The sequence below is a fragment of the Phoca vitulina genome, unplaced genomic scaffold, assembly GCF_004348235.1.
Source record: "Phoca vitulina isolate PV1807 unplaced genomic scaffold, GSC_HSeal_1.0 scaffold52, whole genome shotgun sequence".
Lineage (NCBI taxonomy): Eukaryota > Metazoa > Chordata > Mammalia > Carnivora > Phocidae > Phoca > Phoca vitulina.
Genome location: NW_022589755.1, coordinates 11,438,402 through 11,460,940, shown reverse-complemented (window position 1 = coordinate 11,460,940; position 22,539 = coordinate 11,438,402). Strand labels below are relative to the sequence as shown.

General features: G+C 54.6%; 1 protein-coding gene across 1 annotated transcript; it reads left to right on the top strand.

The window, feature by feature from the left end:
- Positions 1 to 1,024: 1,024 nt before the first annotated feature.
- On the top strand, positions 1,025 to 17,847 carry DEDD2 (death effector domain containing 2). The gene is made up of 5 exons (XM_032388520.1): positions 1,025 to 1,160; positions 1,774 to 2,141; positions 3,642 to 3,764; positions 7,004 to 7,144; positions 15,441 to 17,847. Exons 2-5 carry the CDS (start codon positions 1,814 to 1,816, stop codon positions 15,830 to 15,832), a joined length of 984 nt encoding a protein of 327 aa, XP_032244411.1. The 5' UTR covers positions 1,025 to 1,160; positions 1,774 to 1,813; the 3' UTR covers positions 15,833 to 17,847.
- Positions 17,848 to 22,539: the final 4,692 nt, after the last annotated feature.

Here is a 22,539-nt window from a genome sequence, read left to right as displayed (position 1 = left end):
AGAGAGAGGGACTCTTCCAAGGTCACTGCTGCAGCCCAAGCAGAGCCAGTGCTGAGGCAGTGCCAGGCAGGACCTAGGACCCTGCCTTTCAAGGGGAGATAATTCAGGGGTGGGAACCACTCCGGGGAGACTTGTTTCAAAGTATGTGCGAGCCCTGACCTTGAGTCACCTAAGTGTGTGTGTGTTGGGGGGGTGGCCACCATGCCCAAGGCTCCGCCTCAGGGGAGCTGCTCAGACATGCAGGCTGGAGTCCAGTTCTCTTGATAGGGACCTGCCCTCGCAAGAGTGCAACTTGTAGGTGCAGGTTAGAGAGGGGGTATTGGGAGGCTCCTTGACCTTGGAGGGCAGAGATTGGAAAGGGTTGTTGGGTGGGTGGGGGGCATTTGAGACAGGAAGAGGCTGTCTGTAATAGGGGACTGTGATGGATGCCATCAGGAAGTGAACAGTCAGGATGAAGGGGCCTGTTGCAATCGGGAAGGAGGTATTGGTTCCTAACATGAGAATGGGGGAGCTTCCTGGTCTTGATCAGGGGAAGGAACTTAGAGATGGGGCTTCTGTTGGGTGAAAGGAGATTCCATTTGGGGTCATGAGATGGCACGGTTGTGACGTAGGTTCCTGGTTGCCATTAGGAGTAAGGGGCAGGCTGATGGAGGAGCGTCCAAGTCCAGATCATAAGGGGTCTGGGAGCTATTTGAAGCCAGGACGGTTGCTATTGTGGTCCTTTGCCTTGGGCAGCTGGGAGCAGTGGTAATGTGGGCGTCTAAATCATGTTTAGGATGGGGCTGTAGTCCATGAGATGAGTATTTCCAACAGGGCTTGACGTGGGGCAACAAGGACCCACCGGCTTAAGTCACGGGCGGACAGAAGCAACCCTGCATGCAACCAGGTACCAGATCCAACTCAGACGCGGAAATCACTCTCGCTTTGCGCAGGCGCAGCACTGGCGGGCAAGACGCTACGGATGGGGGCGGGCCCGGAGGGGTGGGGCTTGGAAGCTTCACTCTGCGCTTGCGCCTAAGGGGCGTGGCGGTCGCACCTGCGCGAGTTGGGGGAAGGAGGAGGGGCGAGGTGACGCAGGCGTAATAATAGAGAAGGTGCCAGAAAGATCCAAAACAAGTGGCTGCGGCCGTCGCCCAGGAGTCGTCGGACGCCGGAATCCGGTGAGGATCCAGAGAGGCCTGAGGGCGGCTAGTGGCGGGTAGACGGAACCACTTGTGTGTTGGGGGGAGGGCGGTACCGCCCTAACAGGGCGAGGGGGTCGGGATCGGAGAGCACCACCTGTGTGGGGCGACGGGCTGCTTTGGTCGGTTCCACTTGTGGGGGGCAGAGGGTTACTTTCGGACGCTACCATTTGGGTGGAGCCGCGGCGCTGATCGGACAGTACCAGTGGACGGAGCCAAGGGGCACGTCCGGGCAGTGCTGCCCAGAGTCAAAGGGCAGTTGGCAGGGTTCCCCGGGATGGGCCCCCACGCTGGTTTGGACCGAATCACTTGGTCGGGTCCGGAGGCTGGTTCGGGGCGTACCACCTGGGGAGGGGCGTTCGGGCTGGGCCGGCCCAACTGGTGGGAGGACGAGCGGGGTCTAGCGTCTCGACCTGTTACTAGGGGACCTCGGGCGGTACCATTCCTTTCTGAGGGAAGGGGAGCGGCAGAGAAGACGGGTGCGAAGGTGGCCCTGCCCGGCAGGACGGGGCGGGGGAGACGCACCGGCGGGGGCGGGGTCCGGGTGCCCGCGTCGCTGACCAGTGCCCCCTCCCCGCTGTGTGGGTTCTAGGCCCTGGTTCAGAGCTTGTGCCGCCCCCCCTCCCCCGGGTATGGCGCTGTCCGGGTTGACCCCGGCCCCGAGCTGGGAGGAGGATGAATGCCTGGACTACTACGGGATGCTGTCGCTTCACCGTATGTTCGAGGTGGTGGGCGGGCAGCTGACCGAGTGCGAGCTGGAGCTGCTGGCCTTCCTGCTCGACGAGGCCCCCGGCGCGGCGGGCGGTCTGGCTCGCGCGCGAAGCGGCCTGGAGCTGCTGCTGGAGCTGGAGCGCCGCGGGCAGTGCGACGAGAGCAACCTTCGGCTGCTGGGGCAACTCCTGCGCGTGCTGGCACGCCACGACCTGCTGCCGCACCTGGCGCGCAAGAGGCGCCGGCCAGGTATGGTTGAATGGGACAGTGACAGACTTCCGGTGGGGACGGGGCCTTGTCCTGGCTGGGCCTCCATGGTGGCCTGATACGGACAGCACCGTATCAGCCTGTGTCCCAACTCGCTCCTCCCCTTCTCTCAGTATCAATGAGGAACACAGCAGGGAGGAGGCATGGCTTTGGGAGAGGTGAGTTTGTGGAATTTGGCCACTTGGGTGATGTTTGTGGCCACTGTTTATGGAGGGCTTATTTCATGCGAGGCACAGTGGTAAGCCCTTCGTGTGAACTCTCGCCTTATATCCTGCCAGTAATCCCATGAGGAAGTCCTGTTAGTGTCCTCGTCTTACAGGGAAAAGAACAGGGTTAAGAGAAGTTAAGCAGCTTGCTCACATATAAGAATTGAATCCTGCGTGTTGAGCCCAGGAAGTACAAGGTGTTGGGACTGACAGAGTGTTCATTCCATGAAGCTTATGTTTAGTGGGGGGGGGAAGTAGCCATTAAGGCAGATAGTTTATTTGTGTATAGGGTTATAGAAAGACTAAAGCAAAGTTAAGAGAATACAGAGAGTAGGGAGTGCTTCATAGTGAAGGGAGCCCCCCTCCCCCAGATTGGATAACCAGTCAAAACCTTTCTGAAAAAGCGATGTTTAAATGGAGGTTCTACTCCTGCTGTGCGTAGATCTCAGAGGAGAAAATGCCAGGCAGAGGGAAAGACAAGCTTTTCAAGCCCTGAGTCGGTAATGAGTTTGGTATTGAGACCAGCATGGCAGGAGCAGGGGAGACCGACAAAGCAAGAGCAGAGAGGGAGATAAGCCACTTCACACAGGGGCTTGCGGATGACACAGGTAGAAAGTTTGGCTCCGAGTTGATGCCCCTAGTCCTGTGAGGGAAGTACTCCTGGAGGAGCAGTTCTGAGGTGAGGAACCCAAGGGTTTAAGGGACAGGAGTCCTGTGTGCGAAGGCCTCGAGCTGTTGAGGCCTTGGCTCGGTCATTAGGGGTGCAGTGGCTAGTTCCGGAGGGGGATTCCGAACTTCCCTGGCCCAGAGGAAGCCCTTGGGAATTGGATAACCAGGAGAAGGGCATCACTAGAGAAGAACCGACCGTGTTTTTGGAAGAATATATGTGGAGGTTAGGCTATGGAAGAGAGGTTTTGGGGAGCCTGCTTACTCCTTGGGGGCTCAGGGAGCGTTGGGGGCAGTTCGAGGCGGCCGGGGGTGGGGGGCGGGCAACATTGCAGGGATCCTGACCATGACTCGGCTTACAGAATCCAACCCTGACAGTTGGAGCTGCTGTAGACATGGTTTGGACAACCCCAGGAGGTCACGAGTTCCCCTGTCTCCGTAGGCATACAACAGCCACTGGGCAGGAAGCGTTTGAGAGGGAGCAGCTATCTGGGCTCTGGGGGACTCGAGCACCTAGTGGGGCAGGAGGCCATCTCCAGCTGGGAATTGAGGCTGGGCTGGGGAGGGGCTGGAGGCTGGGAACACTTCTTTCGTTTTTCTCCTTCTGAAGTGTCTCCGGAACGCTACAACTACGGCACCTCCAGCTCTTCTTCCAAAAGGACTGAAGGCAGTCGCCGCCGCCGCCGCCAGTCAAGCGGTACTTCAGACGCCCAGCAGGGTCAGTGGGAGACAGGTGAGCCTCGCTGGTGGGCGTGATGGCAGCGTCACTTTCTTCCTCCTGAGCCCTGATGAACCCTCTCCATCCCGGCCCATCAAGGAAGGGGCCTGAGGGGTCCTTCTGTCTCCACGTTCCTTTATGTGTGGTGTTTATTCTACAAAAGCATGTGTCCGGAAGCAACGAATGCAATTGTTTGTGGTGGTTTTATAGGGCATCTGAATGACATCACACGGTGGGTAGTCTTCACGTGGCTGGCTTTGCTGGACACATTTCTGAGATTTATTCACGTTAGGTACCTTTAATTTGTTTCTTTTAATTGCCCTGCCAGTTCATTTAGGCTGTTTCCTCTTCCCTAGTTCCTAAATTAATCAAGCATAATTTCAAACATACAGAGCAGTTGAAAGATGAGTGCAGTGAGCATGCTCCTATTTTCCATCTCGATTCAGTAATTTTAACATTTGCCACTTTTGCTTTACTGTGTATATACCTAAGGATGGATTTTTGGTTGTTACGTGTGTGTATATATGTAACAATGGATTTTCGTTTGAACTCTTTGAAAGTAAGTTACACCCATCAGGATACTTTATTTCTAAATCAGCAGGCATTTCCTGAGAATGAGGACATTTTCCTAGATCACCTCCAGACCATTATCATACCTAAGAAAATAAATACTAATCCTCTCATATCCTAATGTTTCATTTTCATGTCTCCCCAAGATGGTCTCCACTCTCAGGACCCACTCATAGTTGAGTTTCTCTGCATCTTGGTTTTTTAAAAGATTTTATTTATTTATTTGAGAGAGAGAGCACAAGCAGGGAAAGTGGCAGGCAGAGGGAGAGGGAGAAGCGGGCTCCCCGCCTAGCAAGGAGTCCAACGTGGGACTCGATCCCAGGATCCTGGGATCATGACCTGAGCCGAAGGCAGATGCTTAACCGACTGAGCCACTCAGGCATTCCTGTGTTCATTTATTATGTCTCCTTAATCTCTTACTTGAGAACCCAAACTCCTCCCCTGCCCCAGATTTGTTTATTTTCTTCCTGTGACGTTGACTTATTGACTTTGTCGGGCCACTTGTTTTGTAGAATGTCACGATTGTTTTGGAAGTGTCCGATCATTTCCTCGTGGGGTCCCGGAACTGGTGTATCTCCCGTGAAGTAGGGAGCCCCCACACCCTCACCCTAGGAGACAAGCACGGTAGCAGCCACTGGGCATTGTTTCTAATTTATGACTTGAAACTCGAAAACCCTGTAAACGTGTGGCCAGAAGAGTAGAGGGTAATTTCCAGGACTGAGAGTTGAGTGAAGTAAAGTAAGGTGCAATAAAAAGTGGGTCAGGAGGTTTGATGAGATTCAGGTTACATGTTTCGGCAGGAATGTTCCTTGGTTGATGCTGCGTGCTTCGCATTGGAGCGCGTCAAGAGGCTGACGGTCTCGTTTTCTTGCTGTGAGTGGGCAAGTTTGAACACTTGGTTAAGGTGGTGTCTGCCATATTTGTTCTCCGTAAAGGGACATCTGCCCCTTGAATGGTTAGTCAATCTGTGGGGTGACACTTTGGCACATCCTGTTCCCCAAGCATCCCCAGTGGGTCTAGCAGGCATCGGTCATCTCTTCCCGAACCAGTGATGACACTGGTGATCACAAAATGGTGATTTTCTTATTCTTTTCCAATGTCTGTTAGCTGGCATTCTTTCGAGACTTTTCCTTTTTTCTCTCTTTTCTTGGGAGGAGGGGGAGCAGCACTATGGATTTCTGTACAATTATTTATTTACTGTGTTAGAATCCATTAGTTACTCTTCCTGAGGTTCAAATTGACTAGCTCCTACTGTCTTTTTGATGTGGCTCCATCATTCCTTGGACTTCCTGCTCTGGGGCACTGCAAGATGTCCTGCACTCAACTTGTACTTTTCCTTCCCCAGCCCTGGAATCAGCTATTTCCAGAAGAAGCCTGGTTTCTTTTAGAGGCACTGGCATTAGAGGCCAAGATCTGGGTGCTGAGTGTGTGTGTTGTTTCCGGGCTCTTTTAGTGAACAGAGCTAGAAATTGCTTTAAAAAAATTCATATTAGTTTTTTGGGGCCCCTGGGTGGCTCAGTCGGTTAAGTGTCCAACTCTTGATTTCAGCTTAGGTTGTAATCTCATTGTGCCCCATCTTTCTCATCTCATGATCTCAGATCAAGCCCCGTGTCGGGCTCTGTGCTGGGCGTGGAGCTTGCTTGAGATTCTCTCGCTCCTTCTCCCTCTGTCCTTCCTGCTCTTGCGCGCACATGCTCTCTCCCACCCCCCCAAAAAAATTCGTCTTAATGTTTTCAAAATTAATATACAAAGACTTGCTTCTTGTACACTAAAAATTTTGTTTATTAAAAGTTCTGAGATAACACATTTATTTGCTTCGTGTTATGACAGTTGTAGCTTTGAAAGTACGTCAGTACTGCTGCCGACTGTATCTACTGAATGAAGCGTACCGTTTATTTGTGGTTCTTCCTGTCCTAGGAGTATATCCCACCGAGAATTTAGTCAAAATGATCTTCCAAGTTACTTGAAATAATTCTTCTCTAGTTCGCGTTACCAATTTTATATACAGCTAGGTTCATTTCTTTCTGTTTAATTTTATGGTTGGTGTGTTTTTTTGTCTCTAATTTTTTGAGTATGTAAAGCAGTTTTATGACTCAAAAGTCAAAACTACCATATGTAAGAAGGATGTTCTTAGAAGAATCATTTCCACTGGTCCCCAACCCCTAGTGAGTAGGTAACTAATTTCATTCATTTCCTATTTGTCTTCACAGTGTTTTGTCTTGCAAAAATAGCAAGCTTGTATATATTCTTGCTTTTTTTAATGCAACATGTAACAAATTGTAGACACTTGTTTTGCACCTTGCTTTTACTTCACTGAACAGTCTATGGAGGGAATTACCCTGTGTACTGCTTGCTAGATATTTACATTGTGTTCACATTTAGACAGTTATGAGCAATGCCCCAGTGGTCTGTTGTCACGCTTGTTTCCTGGCGTGGCTTGCAGGGCTTTCTTCAGGGTCAGACCTGGGAGTGGGGCTGCTGGGTGGTGGGGTGTGCTCTTCTAGATGACGCTAGGTTCTACTCACTGCTCATCCTATGGACCGGGCCACTGAGGCCCAGGAAGCAGAGGGGCTCACCCAGGGTCTCATGGCATGGAGACCAGCCTTGAGCTCTTCTGCAGGCCCCTGCCTCCGTGCTCTACCTGGTATCCCGGTCCTCAGTGTGTCCCATCTTTCTCTCCTCAGGCTCCCCACCGACCAAGCGGCAGCGGCGGAGTCGGGGCCGGCCCAGTGGTGGTGCCCGACGGCGGCGGAGAGGGGCTCCTGCCGCCCCCCAGCAGCCGCAGGAGCCAGCCAGACCTGCCTCAGAAGGCAAAGTGACCTGTGGTAGGTGTCTGTGAGCCTCGGCGAATGCTGGATGGTGCCCGCGGCCGGCTGCTGAGCCCGAGGGGGGCACACGCAGACACTCGTGCAGAGTGTGGCACACCCAGTGGGGAGGCGGCGGCTTCCGTTCATCATCCTCTCTTGCTTGTCTCCGTCCTGCGTCGTGGAAGGATCATGTGTGCGACCTCCTCCAGGAAGCTTTTCCTGATGACCCCTTGCTCTCAATTTTGTCTGTTTTTTTAGTAAACGTTTTTATAGGTTTACTTATTCTGTAGTGGAGTAACGTGTGGGTAAAAATTGAGGATCCTGGGGCAGGCTGCCAGATTCACCCCTTAGCCTTGGCATTTAGATAGGTTGTCTGACCTTGGGCAGGTGACTGAACCCTTCTGTGTAAAAGGAGGCTGATAGGGTGCTTCCCACCTGGGGTTGTTGAGAGAGAAAGTGAATTAGCCTGATAATGTGTTTGCCCCAGTGCCTGGCCTGGGGCCCGTGCTAGGCGCTGCGTACCGGTTGGTGCATCTTCTTGCTGTTACTGTGCAGTGTGCTTGGGACGGGAATAGCAGTGGGGGCCCTGCCCTTGGGGAGGCGACCTTCTAGTACGGTGACAGATCAGTGAAACTGAAGCTCGCTTTAGATAGTGCCATGAACAGAGGGTGGGGAGTGGGTGGAGGAGCCCGGCAGGAGCCAAGCTACTGGGCCTGGCAGACCTTGGAGTGGATGGGAGTGTGGATTTTATTCCATACGGCAAGTGTTACCTCGGATTTTCAGCAGGGGAGCGAGGTTGATCTGACACCTGTTTTTGATGGAACTCTGACTTTATCTGGAAAATTAGTTAACGAATGATGATTTATAAAGTACGTAGAACTGCGCTAGGCACATATATTTATGTGTATATATATATATATATGTATGTGTATATATATATATATATATATATATATATATATATATATGGTGCCGTGCCTGGTGTGTGTTTAAATTAAACACAAAGGAAGCAGGGAACAGAGTGAAGAGGCTGGACAGCCTGAGCAGGAGAGGCTGGAGGTCTGGCCCGGGAAAGTTCTGTTGGGGGGAAGGCGGGGACTAACAGGGCTGCCTGGGCCTGCGTGTGTGGTAGGCCAGGTGGGTTGTGGGCTCTGCTTTAGAGATTCGTGCTTTGACCTTGCCTTCGGGAAATTCCACGTGGCCCTGAGGGTCGTAGACGGGCACGGGTGGGTGCACTCTCACTCAGCCCACACCTCTTTGGCTCCCTCTCCTCTGAGTGTCCCATCCACTCCACCGATGAGGCTGCAGATAGCCGTGCTCGGTGCTGCCGGGAGGAACAGACCAATAGAGCCAGCCGATGTCCTCTGACAACCCTCAGCTGCCCGGTGTGACTCTCCCCCGAGGCAGGCAGTCCTGAGCAGAGCCACGGGGCTGGCTGGGCGGAATCCCTGCCTCCCTAGGGAGCCTGCTGAGCTGAGGCTGGGGAGGGGTCTTGTTGCCTGTGGAGGCTTCAGGTCTCTTCCCCGAGGGCAGGGCTGTGGCAGGGAGGTTGTTACGCAGGGTGTGGCTGGGTCTTGCTGGGAGGACTGTAAGCAGGTCTGACTGCTGACTCACTAGGCAGGGTGGGGCTGGAGGGAGGCTCTCCCCAGTAGGGCCCTGGTGGTTCCCCCTGAAAGCCAGGATGCCTCACCTTTAATGAGGCCCAAGACCAGGGGTGGAAGGAGGCTCCTTCAGACCGGAGTGACCTGCCATTCTTGCCCCCTAGTGTGTGATAGCTGTGGGGCTTAACCCCTAGTCAACTGCCCTCCCAAGAGAGGAAGAATTGGACCAAACTCTGGGTTTCTGAAGGGGAAGGGTGTCCGGAGTATCCCGGGTCTGGACACAGGGCCTCTTGAGTTTCCACACCCCTTTTAGGGCCATCCACCAGGCCCTGTGCTGGGCACGCTACTCGCCTGGCCCAGAGTTTTCAAGACAGCCCTGAGGTAGGGGTGACAGCCCCCACTGTGCAGAGTGGCAGGCTTGCTTCATGCTGTTACTCCACGCGTGTTCTTAGAGCGCTTACTATGCTCTAGGCACAGCAGGGATGGGAGGCGCTTGTCCTCATGGAGCACGTGTTTTGGTGGGAGGAGAAAGTGGACAGAAACTTCAGAGGGCAGCTGAGAAGAGAAGGCAGGGCAAGGGGGGAGGGAGTGATGGAAAATGCAGTTTTAGATGTATCTTCAAGGTAGAGTGGTCTCAGAAGCTCTCTTGGAAGAGACAGCGAGTGTGTGGATGGCTGGGGAAGAGTGTTCTAGATCTGGGGACAGCAGCTGCCAAAGTCAAGTAGGAGTGAGCCAGTGGTGATGAAGGGCTGGTGAGGAAGCTGGCCGAGCAAGGGGGCTGCTGGGAGGTGAGCGCAGGAGAGGTGGGGGGCCCGTCTTGCAGGCCGGGGGGGCCAGGGCTTTCACTGCTTTACATGACGGAAAGCAGCCAGAGGATTTGAGTGACAGGATGAGCTTTGCTTTTCTCCCTGTTTGTCTGGAGGAGGGACAGGTAGGCACACCAGCGTGATGACCCGGTACCCCCTTTACTGTGCCTCAGCCCTTGGCAGCTCATGGGTGATCCTGTTGGACCATCCACGGTGTCTTGGAGTCACTTTCAGGGGTCCTGTTATGTCGTCTGTGGATTTTTCACTGTGTACCTCTAAAAGATCAGAATTCTTGGAAAAATTACCGCGCCGAAAACATTAAGTTCCGTACTGTTAAATGTCCAATCAATGCTCTTATGTTGTCCCATTGTCTTAGAAGTGCTGACTCTCTATGGGGCGCCTGGGTGGCTCAGTCAGTTAAGCATCTGCCTTCGGCTCAGGGCATGATCCCTGGGTCCTGGGATCGGTCAGGCTCTCTGCTCCTTGGGGAGCCTGGTTCTCCCTCTCCCTCTGCCTGCCGCTCCTCCTGCTTGTGCGCGCTCTCTCTTTCTCTCTGTGTCAAATAAATAAAATCTTAAAAAGAATAAAAAAGAAGTTAACTTAAAAAAAAAAGCGCTGGCTCTCTCTTTTTAAATTTAATTTATTTGAGAGGGAGAGAGAAAGTGCACGAGCAGGGGAGGGGCAAAGGAACAAGCAGACTCTCCGCTGAGTAAGGAGCTCAATGCTGGGCTTGATCCCGGGGTCCTGGGATCATGACCTGAGCGGAAGTCTGACGCTTAACTGACTGAGCCACCCAGGCGCCCTAGTGCTGGCTCTCGTAAGTCTCCTGATCTCTGAGATTTCCCCCGCCATGTCGGCTCTCTTTCCCCCCATTCTTCTAGCTTTGTATTTGTTGAAAGTAGTTGTCCTGTAGTTTTTTTTTTTTTTTTAAGATTTTATTTATTTATTTGACAGAGGGAGACACAGCAAGAGCGGGAACACAAGCAGGGGGAGTGGGAGAGGGGGAAGCAGGCTTCCCGTGGAGCAGGGAGCCCCATGCGAGACTCGATCCCAGACTCCAGGATCATGACCTGAGCCGAAGGCAGACGCTTAACAACTGAGCCACCCAGGCGCCCCATGTAGTGTTTCCTAAAGACTGAATTTTGCCAATTGCATCCTGCAGTCGAGTTGATTGATATGGTCCCCTATTGTCCGTGTTTCCTGAAAATCGGTGGTTGGTCTGGAGAGGCTTGATCAGATTCTGGTATGATGTTTTCTTTTCAAGCTCATTTCCCAGGTGGTATTGTGGCCTTCCATCAGGAAGCAGGTAGTGAGTGGCTGCTTATCTTTCTCTGACGTTGGTGGCAGCGTCTCCTCTTTGCCTCGATCTTTTAGTTCAGTCAAACCTTGTATCTGACATGACGACGCTGGCCGCGTCCCGGGGAAGAGACTAAAGCAGGGGATGGGTGCCGCTGTTGTCCAGAGGAGGGTGGTGCTGGCCCTGGAGGCAGGGGTCTTTCCATCAGAGCACTCTGGCTGCCTCTCTCCCCCTTGTGCCTGTCCCTGTCCCTTCCCTGACCCCCCACTGGGAATCCCTGCCCATTTCCCTCTGCATCTCATTCTGCCCTAGAAGAGAGAGGGATGAGGTGTGGGGTTGGGGGACAAGAGGATGCTGGGGCTGAACTGCGTGCAGGAACAAGAGCAGCTGTCTTTACTAGGGGAAGGCATCGCCAAACCCTGTGTCCTGGGGACAGGGAGCCTTTCTGCACAGCTGCCCAAGTGGAGGAGGGACTGTTGCTAAATGCTTGGTGTTCCTGGCCAGAGGAAGCAGTTCAGCCAGCCCCCAGCCCAGGTCACACGGGGGCCAGACGCTCTTCCCACCTTGCTCCTCACGGACACACGTGGCCCAGTCCGTCCACTTGTCTCCATGTCTGCTGCATCTGTCCTGGCCCCTTAGCCTTCCCTGACCCCTGCCCTGGCTCTGTTCCTGCCGCCTTGCCGCTTCCGCAGCGCAGCCCGAGTCATCTCGGCGTGAGCTCACGTCCTTCCTGAGGCCCTCGGAGGGCTCCTTATATGCCAGGCACCGGCCTGTGCTCTTCGCTTGCGGCCAGCGGTGTGATCCCCAGAGTGACCCCGCGAGCGCAGGTGCTGGGGTGAGGTTTTACGAGGGAGGCCGTTGAGGTGTGGGGGGGGGGTGTGGTTGCCTCGTGAGGCCCCGTCCCTCCAGTCATCCCCTGATGCCCTTCTCCTCCACGTGGTCCAGCCACCCCGGCCCCTAGCCTGTGAATGCCTCAAGTTCATTTTCTGCTTCTGGGCTGATGCAGGCTGTTCTCTTTTCTGGGAAAGCTGCTCTTCCTTCTCCTTGTTTTTCTCTCTCGACCTACTTCTTCACATTTTACTTCCAGTGTCATTCCTAGAGAGGTCCCGTCTGATCATTGTAATCTAAATTACACCTCGCTCTCTCTAATTTTCTCTTGTGGCCCTTGGGGTGTCTTTTAATTATAGGTTTCTGTGTGTCATTGTGTGAGAGGCAGCAAACAGGACAGGGGGAGTTACGAGCTCAGGCTCTGGAGCCAGGCACCCCGGTTGGAATTCCAGCTCTGCCATTTCCTGCCTCTGTGCCCTTGGGCAGGTGACGCATCCTCTGTGCCTCAGTTTCCCCATCTGCAGAAAGGAGGTAATAGCATTGCCTCAGAAGGTTGCAGGGAGAATCAAGGGGTCAGTAAATGTGACGTGTTGCCAGTCTGCAGTAAACACTCTATACATGTCACCTATTGTTCTTTGGTCATTTTGTTGAGGACTAAAGGAGAGATGGGGCTTGGTGCCCCTGATTCCTCGCCAGGGGTGGCGGGGTGGCTTCAAGTAACACAGGTCTTATTCTCTTCCTTCATGGAGTCTCTTTGTCCTCTTTCTGTGTATGCCACACTGTTGTGTTCCAGACCTGAGGTTGGACTGTGGTCTGGGGAAGGTGTTCCTCATTTGTCAATGGGGAAAAGGAAAGTGCTGTGGGGATTTAGGGCCGGAGATCGGGAGAGCCCTTGGGTAGGGCCTGGCCCATGAGAGGTGTTCCCCAACTGGGGTTCCATATATTGCAGGCCCACTGGTGGTGGGGCATGCATGTCACCCCACATTCCTGGCACTTCGTCAATAGATCTGTTGGATGGAAGAATGGATGGGACACACACTAGTCTGTCCTGGTCCTTCCGTCCTTCCACCCCCCATGTTGGGGGGTAGGCTCTGAACAGTTTCTGCCACAGGTTGAGTACCGACCTGTGCTGAGGAGAAAGGCCATCTGGGAGGGTTTCACCCGCTCGGGATGTGTGGTCCTGTGAGCTGGGCCTTGGTGAGTGAGTGGGGCTGTTCTGGACAGAAGAGGTGGACAGGTCATCGTGTGAGTAAGGCTTGTGCTGGGGGCACTGCCCTTGTGACTGGAGGCAGGGCAGGGGAGAACGCAGCCGGGACTGAGGGAGGAGGTTGACTCAGGGGCCCAAGTGAGAGAGGGTCAGGCCTGGGCAGGGGTCATGGGGTAGAGAGATGGCTGTCTAAATCGCAGTTCCTGTTTCTGGGTGCCTTCTGTGTCCTAGGACTTGGCGAGTGCTTCATGAGTTGCTTTTTTGAATTCTCATGACTGCACCATGCAGCAGGGACCTCTTGTTTGTCTGTTTATGTTTTTCAGATGGGGAAACTGAGGCTCAGAGAGGTGAGGTCACATGCCCAAGGCCCCACAGCTAGAGAGTGGCAGAGCCGGGACTCTCCTCAAGGTCTGTCGGACTCCGCCACCTGGCTCTGTGCCTCTGCCACTGAGCTGCCCCGTGTGGCCTTGGACAGGTGCTGCCCCTCCCAATCCCCTGCTCCCTGGTCTACACCACTTGAGGGCATGGTCAGACACTCAGGGGAGTCTAGGCTGTGGGCCTGAAGGTCTTGTGTAGTTCCTAACATGGAGGGAGCCAGGCCTGAGTGCCGTGGGAAGTCCTGGGCACCAAGGCCAGGTTGGGTTCCCTGGGCCTCGAGCGGAGAGGGTGAGGTTCCCTCGCAGAAAGAGGAAGGGTTTGGGGTGGGAGGAGGAAGTGGGTGGTACTGAGAAGTCATCTGGGGGAGTGGGGACCTGCCTTCCACCTTGTGCTCTGCTGCTGACACCGTGTGTGGAAGGCGAAGGAAGTCAGGCACTTGGCACTTCCCTTTCCCGAGCTTGTTTCCTCATCTGTCCGCTGGGTTGCTTGTGGCCCCTGCCCCCGCAGGGCCGGTCCGGCTGAATGGCGGGGGTGAAGCATTTGGCACATCGGAGCTGTTGGCGGCTGCCCTTCTTGGAGCACCCGTTGGGCACTGTTTGCAGTGCTAGCCACTTTTCCATCCATTGCTCTCGCTTTAATCCTTTCAACAGCCTTTCAGAGTGGAATTCCCAGGTTCCAGCAAGAACCTGGGCTCAGAGAGGTGCTGACTTGTGCCAGGTCACACAGCAGTGCCCGAAGGCTCCTGGGTTAGAATCGTCTCCACTGGCCCGAAGCTGCCCTCTGGGGCACAGGACGCTCAGTGACGTCTGTGGAGCCCCTCCACGCCCTGGCCGCACGACCTTGGGCAGATCCCTTCCCTTCTCTTTGCCTCCGTTTGCTCACCTGTAAATTGGGGTGACAGTAGGGCCTGTCTGACGGGGCGGTCGTGGATTAAACAAGTTCGTGTGTGGGTAGTGCCTGTTGTCCTTTCTAGCTTGTAGCTGACCCTCGCAGCCGGTGTGGTGTCGAGAGGGGGTTCTGTTAGGAGCCTGAGTCACGGGTGGAGCTTTAGTAATCCCACACGGACGTGATCCGCCTGAGGTCACACTTACAGGGACAGTCTAGGAAGTCCTGGGTCCTGTGCCCTGCACAGAGCTGCCCCCTCATTTGGGCAAGTGTGGGCAGGGTCGTAAGTAGCAGAAACTCAGCTCAGACTGGTCTGAGCAAAAAGGGAATTGATCTTGGCTGAGAATCTGGGAGTTCCAGGGCTCGCATGAAGAACTCCGTTTTTTTCCTCTCTGTCGTGACCCCGGGTAGGCCTCACGCTCTCCGCTGCTGGGGGCCCAGGGCCCCCAGCAGCTCCGGGCTTAGGGCCCATCATCTTAGCGGCCTCTGAGGGAAGAGGGCGCCTGCTGCCAGCAGAGCTGGCCCGGTCCCAGCCTTGAGACCCCTGGGCGGTGCTCGCGTGCTGGGTGTGGTGGCCCCACAGGAGTCTCACTGAGGGCAGGACGGGGTGAGCCTGGTTGCCGGGCAAGTCCATCAGTCCAGGCATGGGTTCTTGCACAAATATATATCGAGCGCCTACTGCGTGCCACAGGGCTACACCAGTGAATAAAACAGTCCCTTCAGGGGGCTCACCCAGGGAGACAGGTGATAAGCCTGACAGTATAAGGGAAAGCACCGAGATTAGAAGGTGGTAAGTGCCTTAGGAAGAAAGGGAGCAGGGTCTGGGGGACTGGGAGTGCCGGGGGCCGGGGTGGTGGTGGTGAAGTTTTAAATCGGGAGGTTAGGGGAGGCCTCATTAGGAAGGTGGCATTTGGAGGAAGTGAGGGAGCAAGTGCTGCGGGGCGGGCCAGAGCATCCCCAGCTGAAGGAGAGGCAGGGCTGAGCAGAACTTGCCTGGTGGGGAGGGGTGCAGCAGGGTGCTGAGGCTGGAGTGCGGCACGTGAGGGGAGAGGAGGTCGCCGGGTCAGGAGGTAACAGAGGCCAGGCCCCAGGAGAGAAGCCAGGGGAGGGTGTCACTGTACTTGGGTGTGGTTACCACAAGGGGGAAGGATGTGGGTAGGTGCAGTGCAACCCATGGGGCAGTGGGAGGAGCCTGTGGGAGGAGGCTCGGGGTGGGAGGAAGGGGTTGCGGGGCCTGGTCCTTTGAGCTGGTCCCTTGCGCCGCCAGTGTGGAGCGTTGGCCCCTCCCTGACCGGTCCCTCCTTCTCCGCAGACATCCGGCTCAGGGTGCGAGCAGAGTACTGTGAGCACGGGCCTGCCTTGGAGCAGGGTGTGGCCTCCCGGCGGCCCCAGGCGCTGGCCCGGCAGCTGGACGTGTTTGGGCAGGCCACGGCGGTGCTGCGCTCCCGGGACCTGGGCTCCGTGGTGTGCGACATCAAGTTCTCCGAGCTCTCCTACCTGGACGCCTTCTGGGGCGACTACCTGAGTGGCGCCCTGCTGCAGGCCCTGCGGGGCGTGTTCCTGACTGAGGCCCTTCGCGAGGCCGTGGGCCGGGAGGCTGTCCGCCTGCTGGTCAGTGTGGACGAGGCCGACTACGAGGCTGGCCGGCGCCGCCTGCTGCTGATGGAGGAGGAGGGAGGACGGCGCCCGACTGAGGCCTCCTGATCCTGGACCTGGCAGGACTGAACCCACCTCCTAGCCTCCAGGCCACTTTCTCCCCCGGAGGACATCCATCTCTGCCCCTAGAGGACTGTCACTCCAGCAGCCCTGAGGACTGGGACAGATGGCCTGGCCCCTTGACAGACTCTCCCACAGGATGTGGGCTCTGAGGCCCAAACCACTTCCACCTGAGTTTCCTTCCCAGCCTCCTCCCAACCCTACCCTCTGGTGTGTTCCCTCAGCTTCAGGAGGCCAGGGACTCAGGCATGCAGATCAGAACGGGAGGGAGGCATAGCTACACATTCACCAAAGGCCCCCTGCACACCGTGTTCCTGACTGTGGGCTGCGTGCACGCATGCACACGGCCCCCTCTGGAATCTCCCCTGGGCTCCTGCCCTGGCCTGCTCCACACATGTCTTTGGCCTAAGGGCTTCTCTCTCAGGATCTCTGATTTTACTTCCCCCAACCCTGGACCTCAGCCACGCTGGGCACTGGGGCTAGGGTGCACACGGGGCCTGCTCACCTTGCCCACACATCTCTCTAGCCAGCCAGGGCTCTCTGCCCAGCTTCCATACACAGACCTGGCTCTCCACATTCTCCTGCTCTCCACAGTTGGACGCAGACTTGCACAAGGACCTGCACCCGGAGTGTCACACGTGCATTGCAGCAGCATCAGAAGTGTGTTGTTGCCCATGGGGCCAGGATCAGAAACCAACTTCCTTCTCCGAAAGGGAAGGCAAAGGCTTGGGGCTGATGAGAAAGGCCTTTTATAAATGGCGCCAATAAAACGGCCCTGGATTGGGGCTTAGGGTGGGCATCAAGGCTCCCTAGGACTCTTTCTTTATGGGCTGGAGGAAGGAGCTGATGAGGACCTGGGCCCATTACCAGTCCTGGGGTTCCTGGCCCAGTATCTGGCTAGAGGAAGGGCAGGATGCTGGAGCATCATCTGCCGCTGCTACCACAGGCCTGCTCTCCTCTCTGGGCCTCAGTTTCCTCATCTGTCAAAGGAAATACTGCCTTGGAGTCATAACCTGTCCCAACCCTATTTGCACATGCTTTGCTCGTTAGGTTCTTGGGAGTACTAGTGTTTTTATTTTATTCCCTGAGGTGCCAGCTATCTAGCCCAAAGCTTTGGAAACCAAACTGGTCATGAGCTACAGTTCTCTGCCTGGAATCCCTCCCCAGATGGCTCCTCATGCCTTCTGGACAGTCACTTCTTAAATCTGGACCTACATTCTTCCTCCCGAGCCCAACACTGCTTCCTGCTGCCTTGTGGCTACCGGAGGTTGTGGCCCCTTTCCCCACCCCTTGTTTAAGGGCTTAGGAACTCAGGTTTCTTACACAATAACCAAGGTTTTCCTTCCTGTGGGGGAAGGGAACCGGGCTGGGGAATGGGGGTGGGTGAGAGGGGGTGGGCAGGGACTGCTGGCCTTTCTGGGGAAGAGGTGCTCCTGCCCACATCTGGGAACCTAGACCCCCGGCCTGTGTTGGTGTAGAGGGACACTGTGGCAAGTCTAGGGGTTGAGTCCTGTCCTGGAGTCAAGACCTGGTCTAGCTAGTTGCTTTTGACTTTAGACTATACCTTTACTCTCTGGAAGGGAGCTAAGGTCTGCTGGGCACCTCCTCAAGATCTATTTAATGCTTAGCTTGTGTGAAGTAGGGATTCTACCTCCATTTTTGACAGGAAATGGGCTTCAGAGCGGGGGAGGTGACTTGCCTGGGGGATAGAGAAGCACTGAGCTCCAGAGGCTCTCCCCCCTAGTGGACGCAGGTTGGGGAGGCAGGTGGGGGGTTTCCACGCCCCTTCTCTCCGGTTGGGGGACTGTCCTTGGTCTGGGCGGGAGTAGGTTTTCTCTTCAAGGTTTGGGGCTTTCCGTACTTGGGGGTGGGAGCTGCTGCTGGTCCTGCCTCTGCTGGGCTGAATTGCGGAGTCGGCCTCATCATTGAGCTTTGAGGCTTGTCTCTCCGCCCCTTATGAATGAGGGGCCCAGCCCCCTTGCGGGGAGAGATTCAGGCCCTGTCCACGCGTCAGTTCCGTGACATGGGCCCCGCCCATGGCCCTCCCTCCCTCCCCCATTCTCGAGGCCCCGCCCACCCCGCCCACCCCGCCCTCTTCAGCCGGGGGTCCGCCTCTCTCGCCGGCACGCGCGTGCCGGAAGTAGAGACGCCTAACCGCGAGGCCGCGGGAGGCCGCGCAGGCGCAGTGCGTGCCAGGAGTCGGCGGTGGCGGGAACCTTGAGGAGATGTCTCTCGCCTCCAGAGCTTCTGAGCGCGTGCGCTGTGGACCTGGCCTGGACTTGCCAGAGCCCGCGCCGGACACCGGGGTGACCGGCACACCCCTGAGGCCCAGAAGTGGGTCAGACCCAGGCCATGAGGACAAGCCAGGGAGATCCAAGAGCTTCAGGAGTCGATGAAGGATTCTGTGGGGCAGGGCATGGAGGACAGGCTGCGGCCAGGCGAACTAGGGGCCTGTGGGAGCTCAGAGGAAGGCAGGTTTCACAGAGGAGAGGAGCCCCGAGCTGGCTCTTGAAGGATGAGTAGGAGTTCAACAGAGTGACAGAGAGGGGCCTTCCAGCAGAGAGAACAGCTCCCGGGAAGGCCTTAGGGAACGTGCCCGAACGGGGTGCAGAGAGACGGACGGACAGGCAGAGTCAGAGGTAAGTGCGGTGCGGAGTCAGCCACCCCCTCGTTGGCACAGCGGCCATCTGCCCCCTCGGGCTGGCCACGATGACAGCGACAGTACGATTACGCTAGAAGGTGGTAGATGAGGTGGGCCCCGTGGGCTCCGCAGCTCCTGTGCCGGCGGGCGAGCCACGCCAGGCCCCCGGGCCCCCGCGGGTCACAGCCCAGGGTGGGCGGTGACTGAACAAGCAGCAGAGGCTGGGGGAGCCCAGAGGACATGAGTGGAGGTCCCCAGGAAGGCCTCGTGGATCGGACCCCTGTTCATTCTGTTTAGAATCAACACCACCATCATACGTTTCAACTGCGAAATAGAACATTCCGAAAAGTTCGGACAACGGATAGATGGTGTTAGTGCGTTGTAAAACACCTGTGCCTCCCACATTAAGAAATACCTTACCCCCAGGGGCGCCTGGGTGGCTCAGTCGTTAAGCGTCTGCCTTTGGCTCGGGTCGTGATCTCGGGGTCCTGGAATCCAGCCCCGCATCGGGCTCCCTGCTCAGCGGGAAGCCTGCTTCTCCCTCTCGCACTCCCCCTGCTTGTGTTCCCTCTCTCGCTGTCTCTGTCAAATAAATAAATAAAATCTTTAAAAAAAAAAAGGAATACCTTACCACACCCCAGAAGCCCCTCACCACCCCACACCTGGCTGTCATGTGCTCCCTCTTGACCACATCCCCCCCGCCCCCACCACCACTTCCCCTAGCTGGGAACACTATCCCACCTTTCACAGTAATAATTCCTTGCCCTTTTTTTTTTTTTGCTAGTTTTATGTTCCTCGATGATGTAGTTCATTTTATCTCTTCTTGCACTTGATATAAATGGAATCGTACAATATATCTTCTGTTGTGTCTGCTTTCTTTTGCTCGGTGGTGTGTTTGTCAGGTTCCTCCACGTGTCTGTTAGTAGTTAACTCATTTTTATGAACATCCCCCAAGTACTTCATGCATTGCACTGTTGGTGGACATTTAGGTTGTTTCCAGTTTGGGGCTGTTATAAATAAGGCTGCTGCGAACATTGTTGTGCACGGTTTTTGGTGAATGAATGCCTACATTTCTGTTGGGATATACCTGGAAATGAAACTGGTGGACATGCATATGTTCAGGTAGATACTGCCTATGTTAGTTTCCTATGGCTGATGTAATAAATTACCACAAATCTGATGGCTTAATACAAAAGAAACGTATTCTCTGTACTTCTGAAGGCCAGAAGTCTAAAATGTTCACTGGGCTAGAATCAAGGTGTCAGCAGACCCATACTCCCTCCAGAGGCTCTAGGGAAGAATTTGCTTTTTGCCTCTTCCAACTTCTGGTGGCTGCCAGCATCCCTTGGCTTGCGGCCACATCCCTCCAATCTCTGCCTCTGTGATCACATTGCCTCCTCTTCTGTCTGAGTCACATCTCCCTCGACCTCCCTCTTATAAGGATGCCTGTGATGGCATTTAGGGACCACCCGAATAATCAGGATAATCTCCTCATCTCAAAATCCTTACTTTAATCACATCTGCAGAGTTTTTTTTGCCATCCATGATCACATTCACAGATTCCAGGGATTAAGCCGTAGACACCTTTTGGGGGACATTTTGCGGACTGCCACATTGCCAAACTATTTTTCTGAAGTGTACCAGGTTACTCTCCCACCAGTACTGAATGAGAATTCTTTTTGCATCCTCTCTTTACACATCGTCATCAACACTTGGTATTGTCAGATACTTTAATTTTGCCAATCTAATGAACGTGTGGTATCATTGTGGTTTATTTTTCTTCTCCCTGATGATTAATTTCTGCTCATTCTTGAATGACAAGTAGGAAGTCTTTGGTGGATAGAATGGGCAAGGGTATTACAGATAGGTGGAATAGAATGTATGAGATCTCAGGGAACATTTGTCTTCTTTTTTTTAAAGATTTTATTTATTTATTTATTTGATAGAGAGAGACACAGCGAGAGAGAGAGCACAAGTAGGGGGAGTGGGAGAGGGAGAAGCAGACTCCCCACTGAGCAGGGAGCCCAATGTGGGGCTCAATCCCAGGACCCTGGGACCATGACCTGAGCCGAAGGCAGACGCTTAATGACTGAGCCACCCAGGCACCCCTTGTCTTCTTTTCTTTTTGTTTCTTTTCTTTTCTTTTTTGAGAGAGCGAGTGAGGGGTGGAGGCAAAGGGAGAGGGGAGACACCCAGTGTGGAGCCCGATGTGGGGCTCGATCTTGACCCTGAGATCATGACCTGAGCCGAAATCAAGAGTTGGATGCTCAACCGACTGAGCCACCCAGGTGCCCCTCAGGGAACATTTGTTTAAATTGAATAAGAGGTCTTTTTTAAGGCACTAGGTTATTAAAAGAGAATGCAGAGAGATAAATGGGACAAAGTCAAACTTAAATAAGATGGTCCAATATGAGGCTCTGGCTGGGCAGGGAAGGGAGAGAAGCCAGGAGGGGTCTGGCCAACTGGCCCCAAACAGAGAGATCAGGGGAGTGGAGCTCTCTGTGCGTTAATCTACAGGTGTGATGGCAGTGGGGACCTGGGGGCCTGGAAGGCAGGTGCTGGGATCAGAGCTCAAGATACTGGATTTTGAGCTCGCAAAACAGTAATGGGTTGTGGTTAAAACCAGGGCTTTTTGATTTGGGACCCAGAGAGTCCTGCATTAGCATCCTGGCCCTACCACTTTACTAAATGTCACCCAGAACTGTGCTCCTTTCCTGACCCCCCAAGTCATTCAACAATCATTTGCCCATCGTCTGTTCTGGCTACTACAGGATGGGTCAGATCCAACCCCTCCCTTGACAGGCTCTGGCTTAGTGGGGGACATGATCACTGGGGGCATCTCAAAGGGACATACAAGGAGCTGTGGAAGCTCAGAAGGGGCACACACTGACTCTAATCTGGCTTCATGGAACTCGGGCTTCCTTGAGGCTTATGTCTTCAGGTTCTCCCACCCTCAATGCCACTTCCTCATTGACATCTGTTGACTCTCTGGTCACTTGCCCGCATTCCTGAAGACTCTAGCACCTCCTCACAGACTGTATCTCTACCCCATGCCACGGTCCTACTGGAATACTTAACCTCCCTGGTTGGAGGGAGGTTGATGACTCAATCTTCCAATTATCTAGCCTCTTGGTCTCCTTCCACCTCATCTCTGCTGACCTTCATCCCACTCCAGCCATTCATTCCCGTGACCACACCTTGGACTTAGTCATTACTTGGAAGTGCAGCACACATAGCAAACATTTGCTGAGCATTCATACCACATGTCAGGCATAGTGCAAATGGTTTACATGTGTTTACCCTCACAGAAACCTGCAAGGTTGGTATTAGTAGCCTCATTTTAAAGGTGAGGATGCACACTAAGGAAGGTGACGTCACTTCCCTGGCTGATGCATAGTGAAGTGGCAGGGCTAGGATGCTACACAGGATTCTCTGGGTCTCACATTAAAAAGCCCTGGTTTTAGGGGCGCCTGGCTGGCTCAGTTGGTAGAACATGTGACTCTTGATCTTGGGGTTGTAAGTTCAAGCCCCACGGTTGGGTGTGGAGATTACTTAAAAACAAATAAAATCTTTAAAACAAAACAAAAAAAGCCCTTGTTTTAACCACAACCCATACTATTTCCATGCCTGAAATCCAGTATCTTGCGCTCTGATCCCAGCACCTGCCTTCCAGGCCCCCAGGTCCCCACTGCCATCACACCTGTAGATTAACGCACAGAGAGCTCCACTCCCCTGATCTCTCTGTTTGGGGCCAGTTGGCCAGACCCCTCCTGGCTTCTCTCCCTTCCCTGCCCAGCCAGAGCTTCATATTAGACTATCTGATCTTTCTCGCTAGCTCTCTAATAGTTAGGGTCCCAGCAGGAAACAGAGGGCATCACAGCTGGGATTTCAAAGATAATTTAATGAAGGAACTATTTGCAGAAGTGTGGGCAGGGTTGAGGGAACCAACAAGGGAGGTGAAAGCAACAGGAAGCTATGACCACCCTTAGGTCTGCAGGGGTGAGGAAAGGAAATGGTACTACTGGAGCCCAGCAAGAGCCATGGGACATGCCTG

What these genes read in the sequence shown, in the direction of transcription:
- DEDD2 (XM_032388520.1), top strand. Translation starts at nt 1,814, where the DNA reads ATGGCGCTGTCCGGGTTGACCCCGGCCCCGAGCTGGGAGGAGGATGAA. An exon ending in GCGCAAGAGGCGCCGGCCAG is followed by an intron (nt 2,142 to 3,641) that starts GTATGGTTGAAT and finishes CTCCTTCTGAAG; the next exon opens with TGTCTCCGGAACGCTACAAC. An exon ending in GCAGGGTCAGTGGGAGACAG is followed by an intron (nt 3,765 to 7,003) that starts GTGAGCCTCGCT and finishes TTCTCTCCTCAG; the next exon opens with GCTCCCCACCGACCAAGCGG.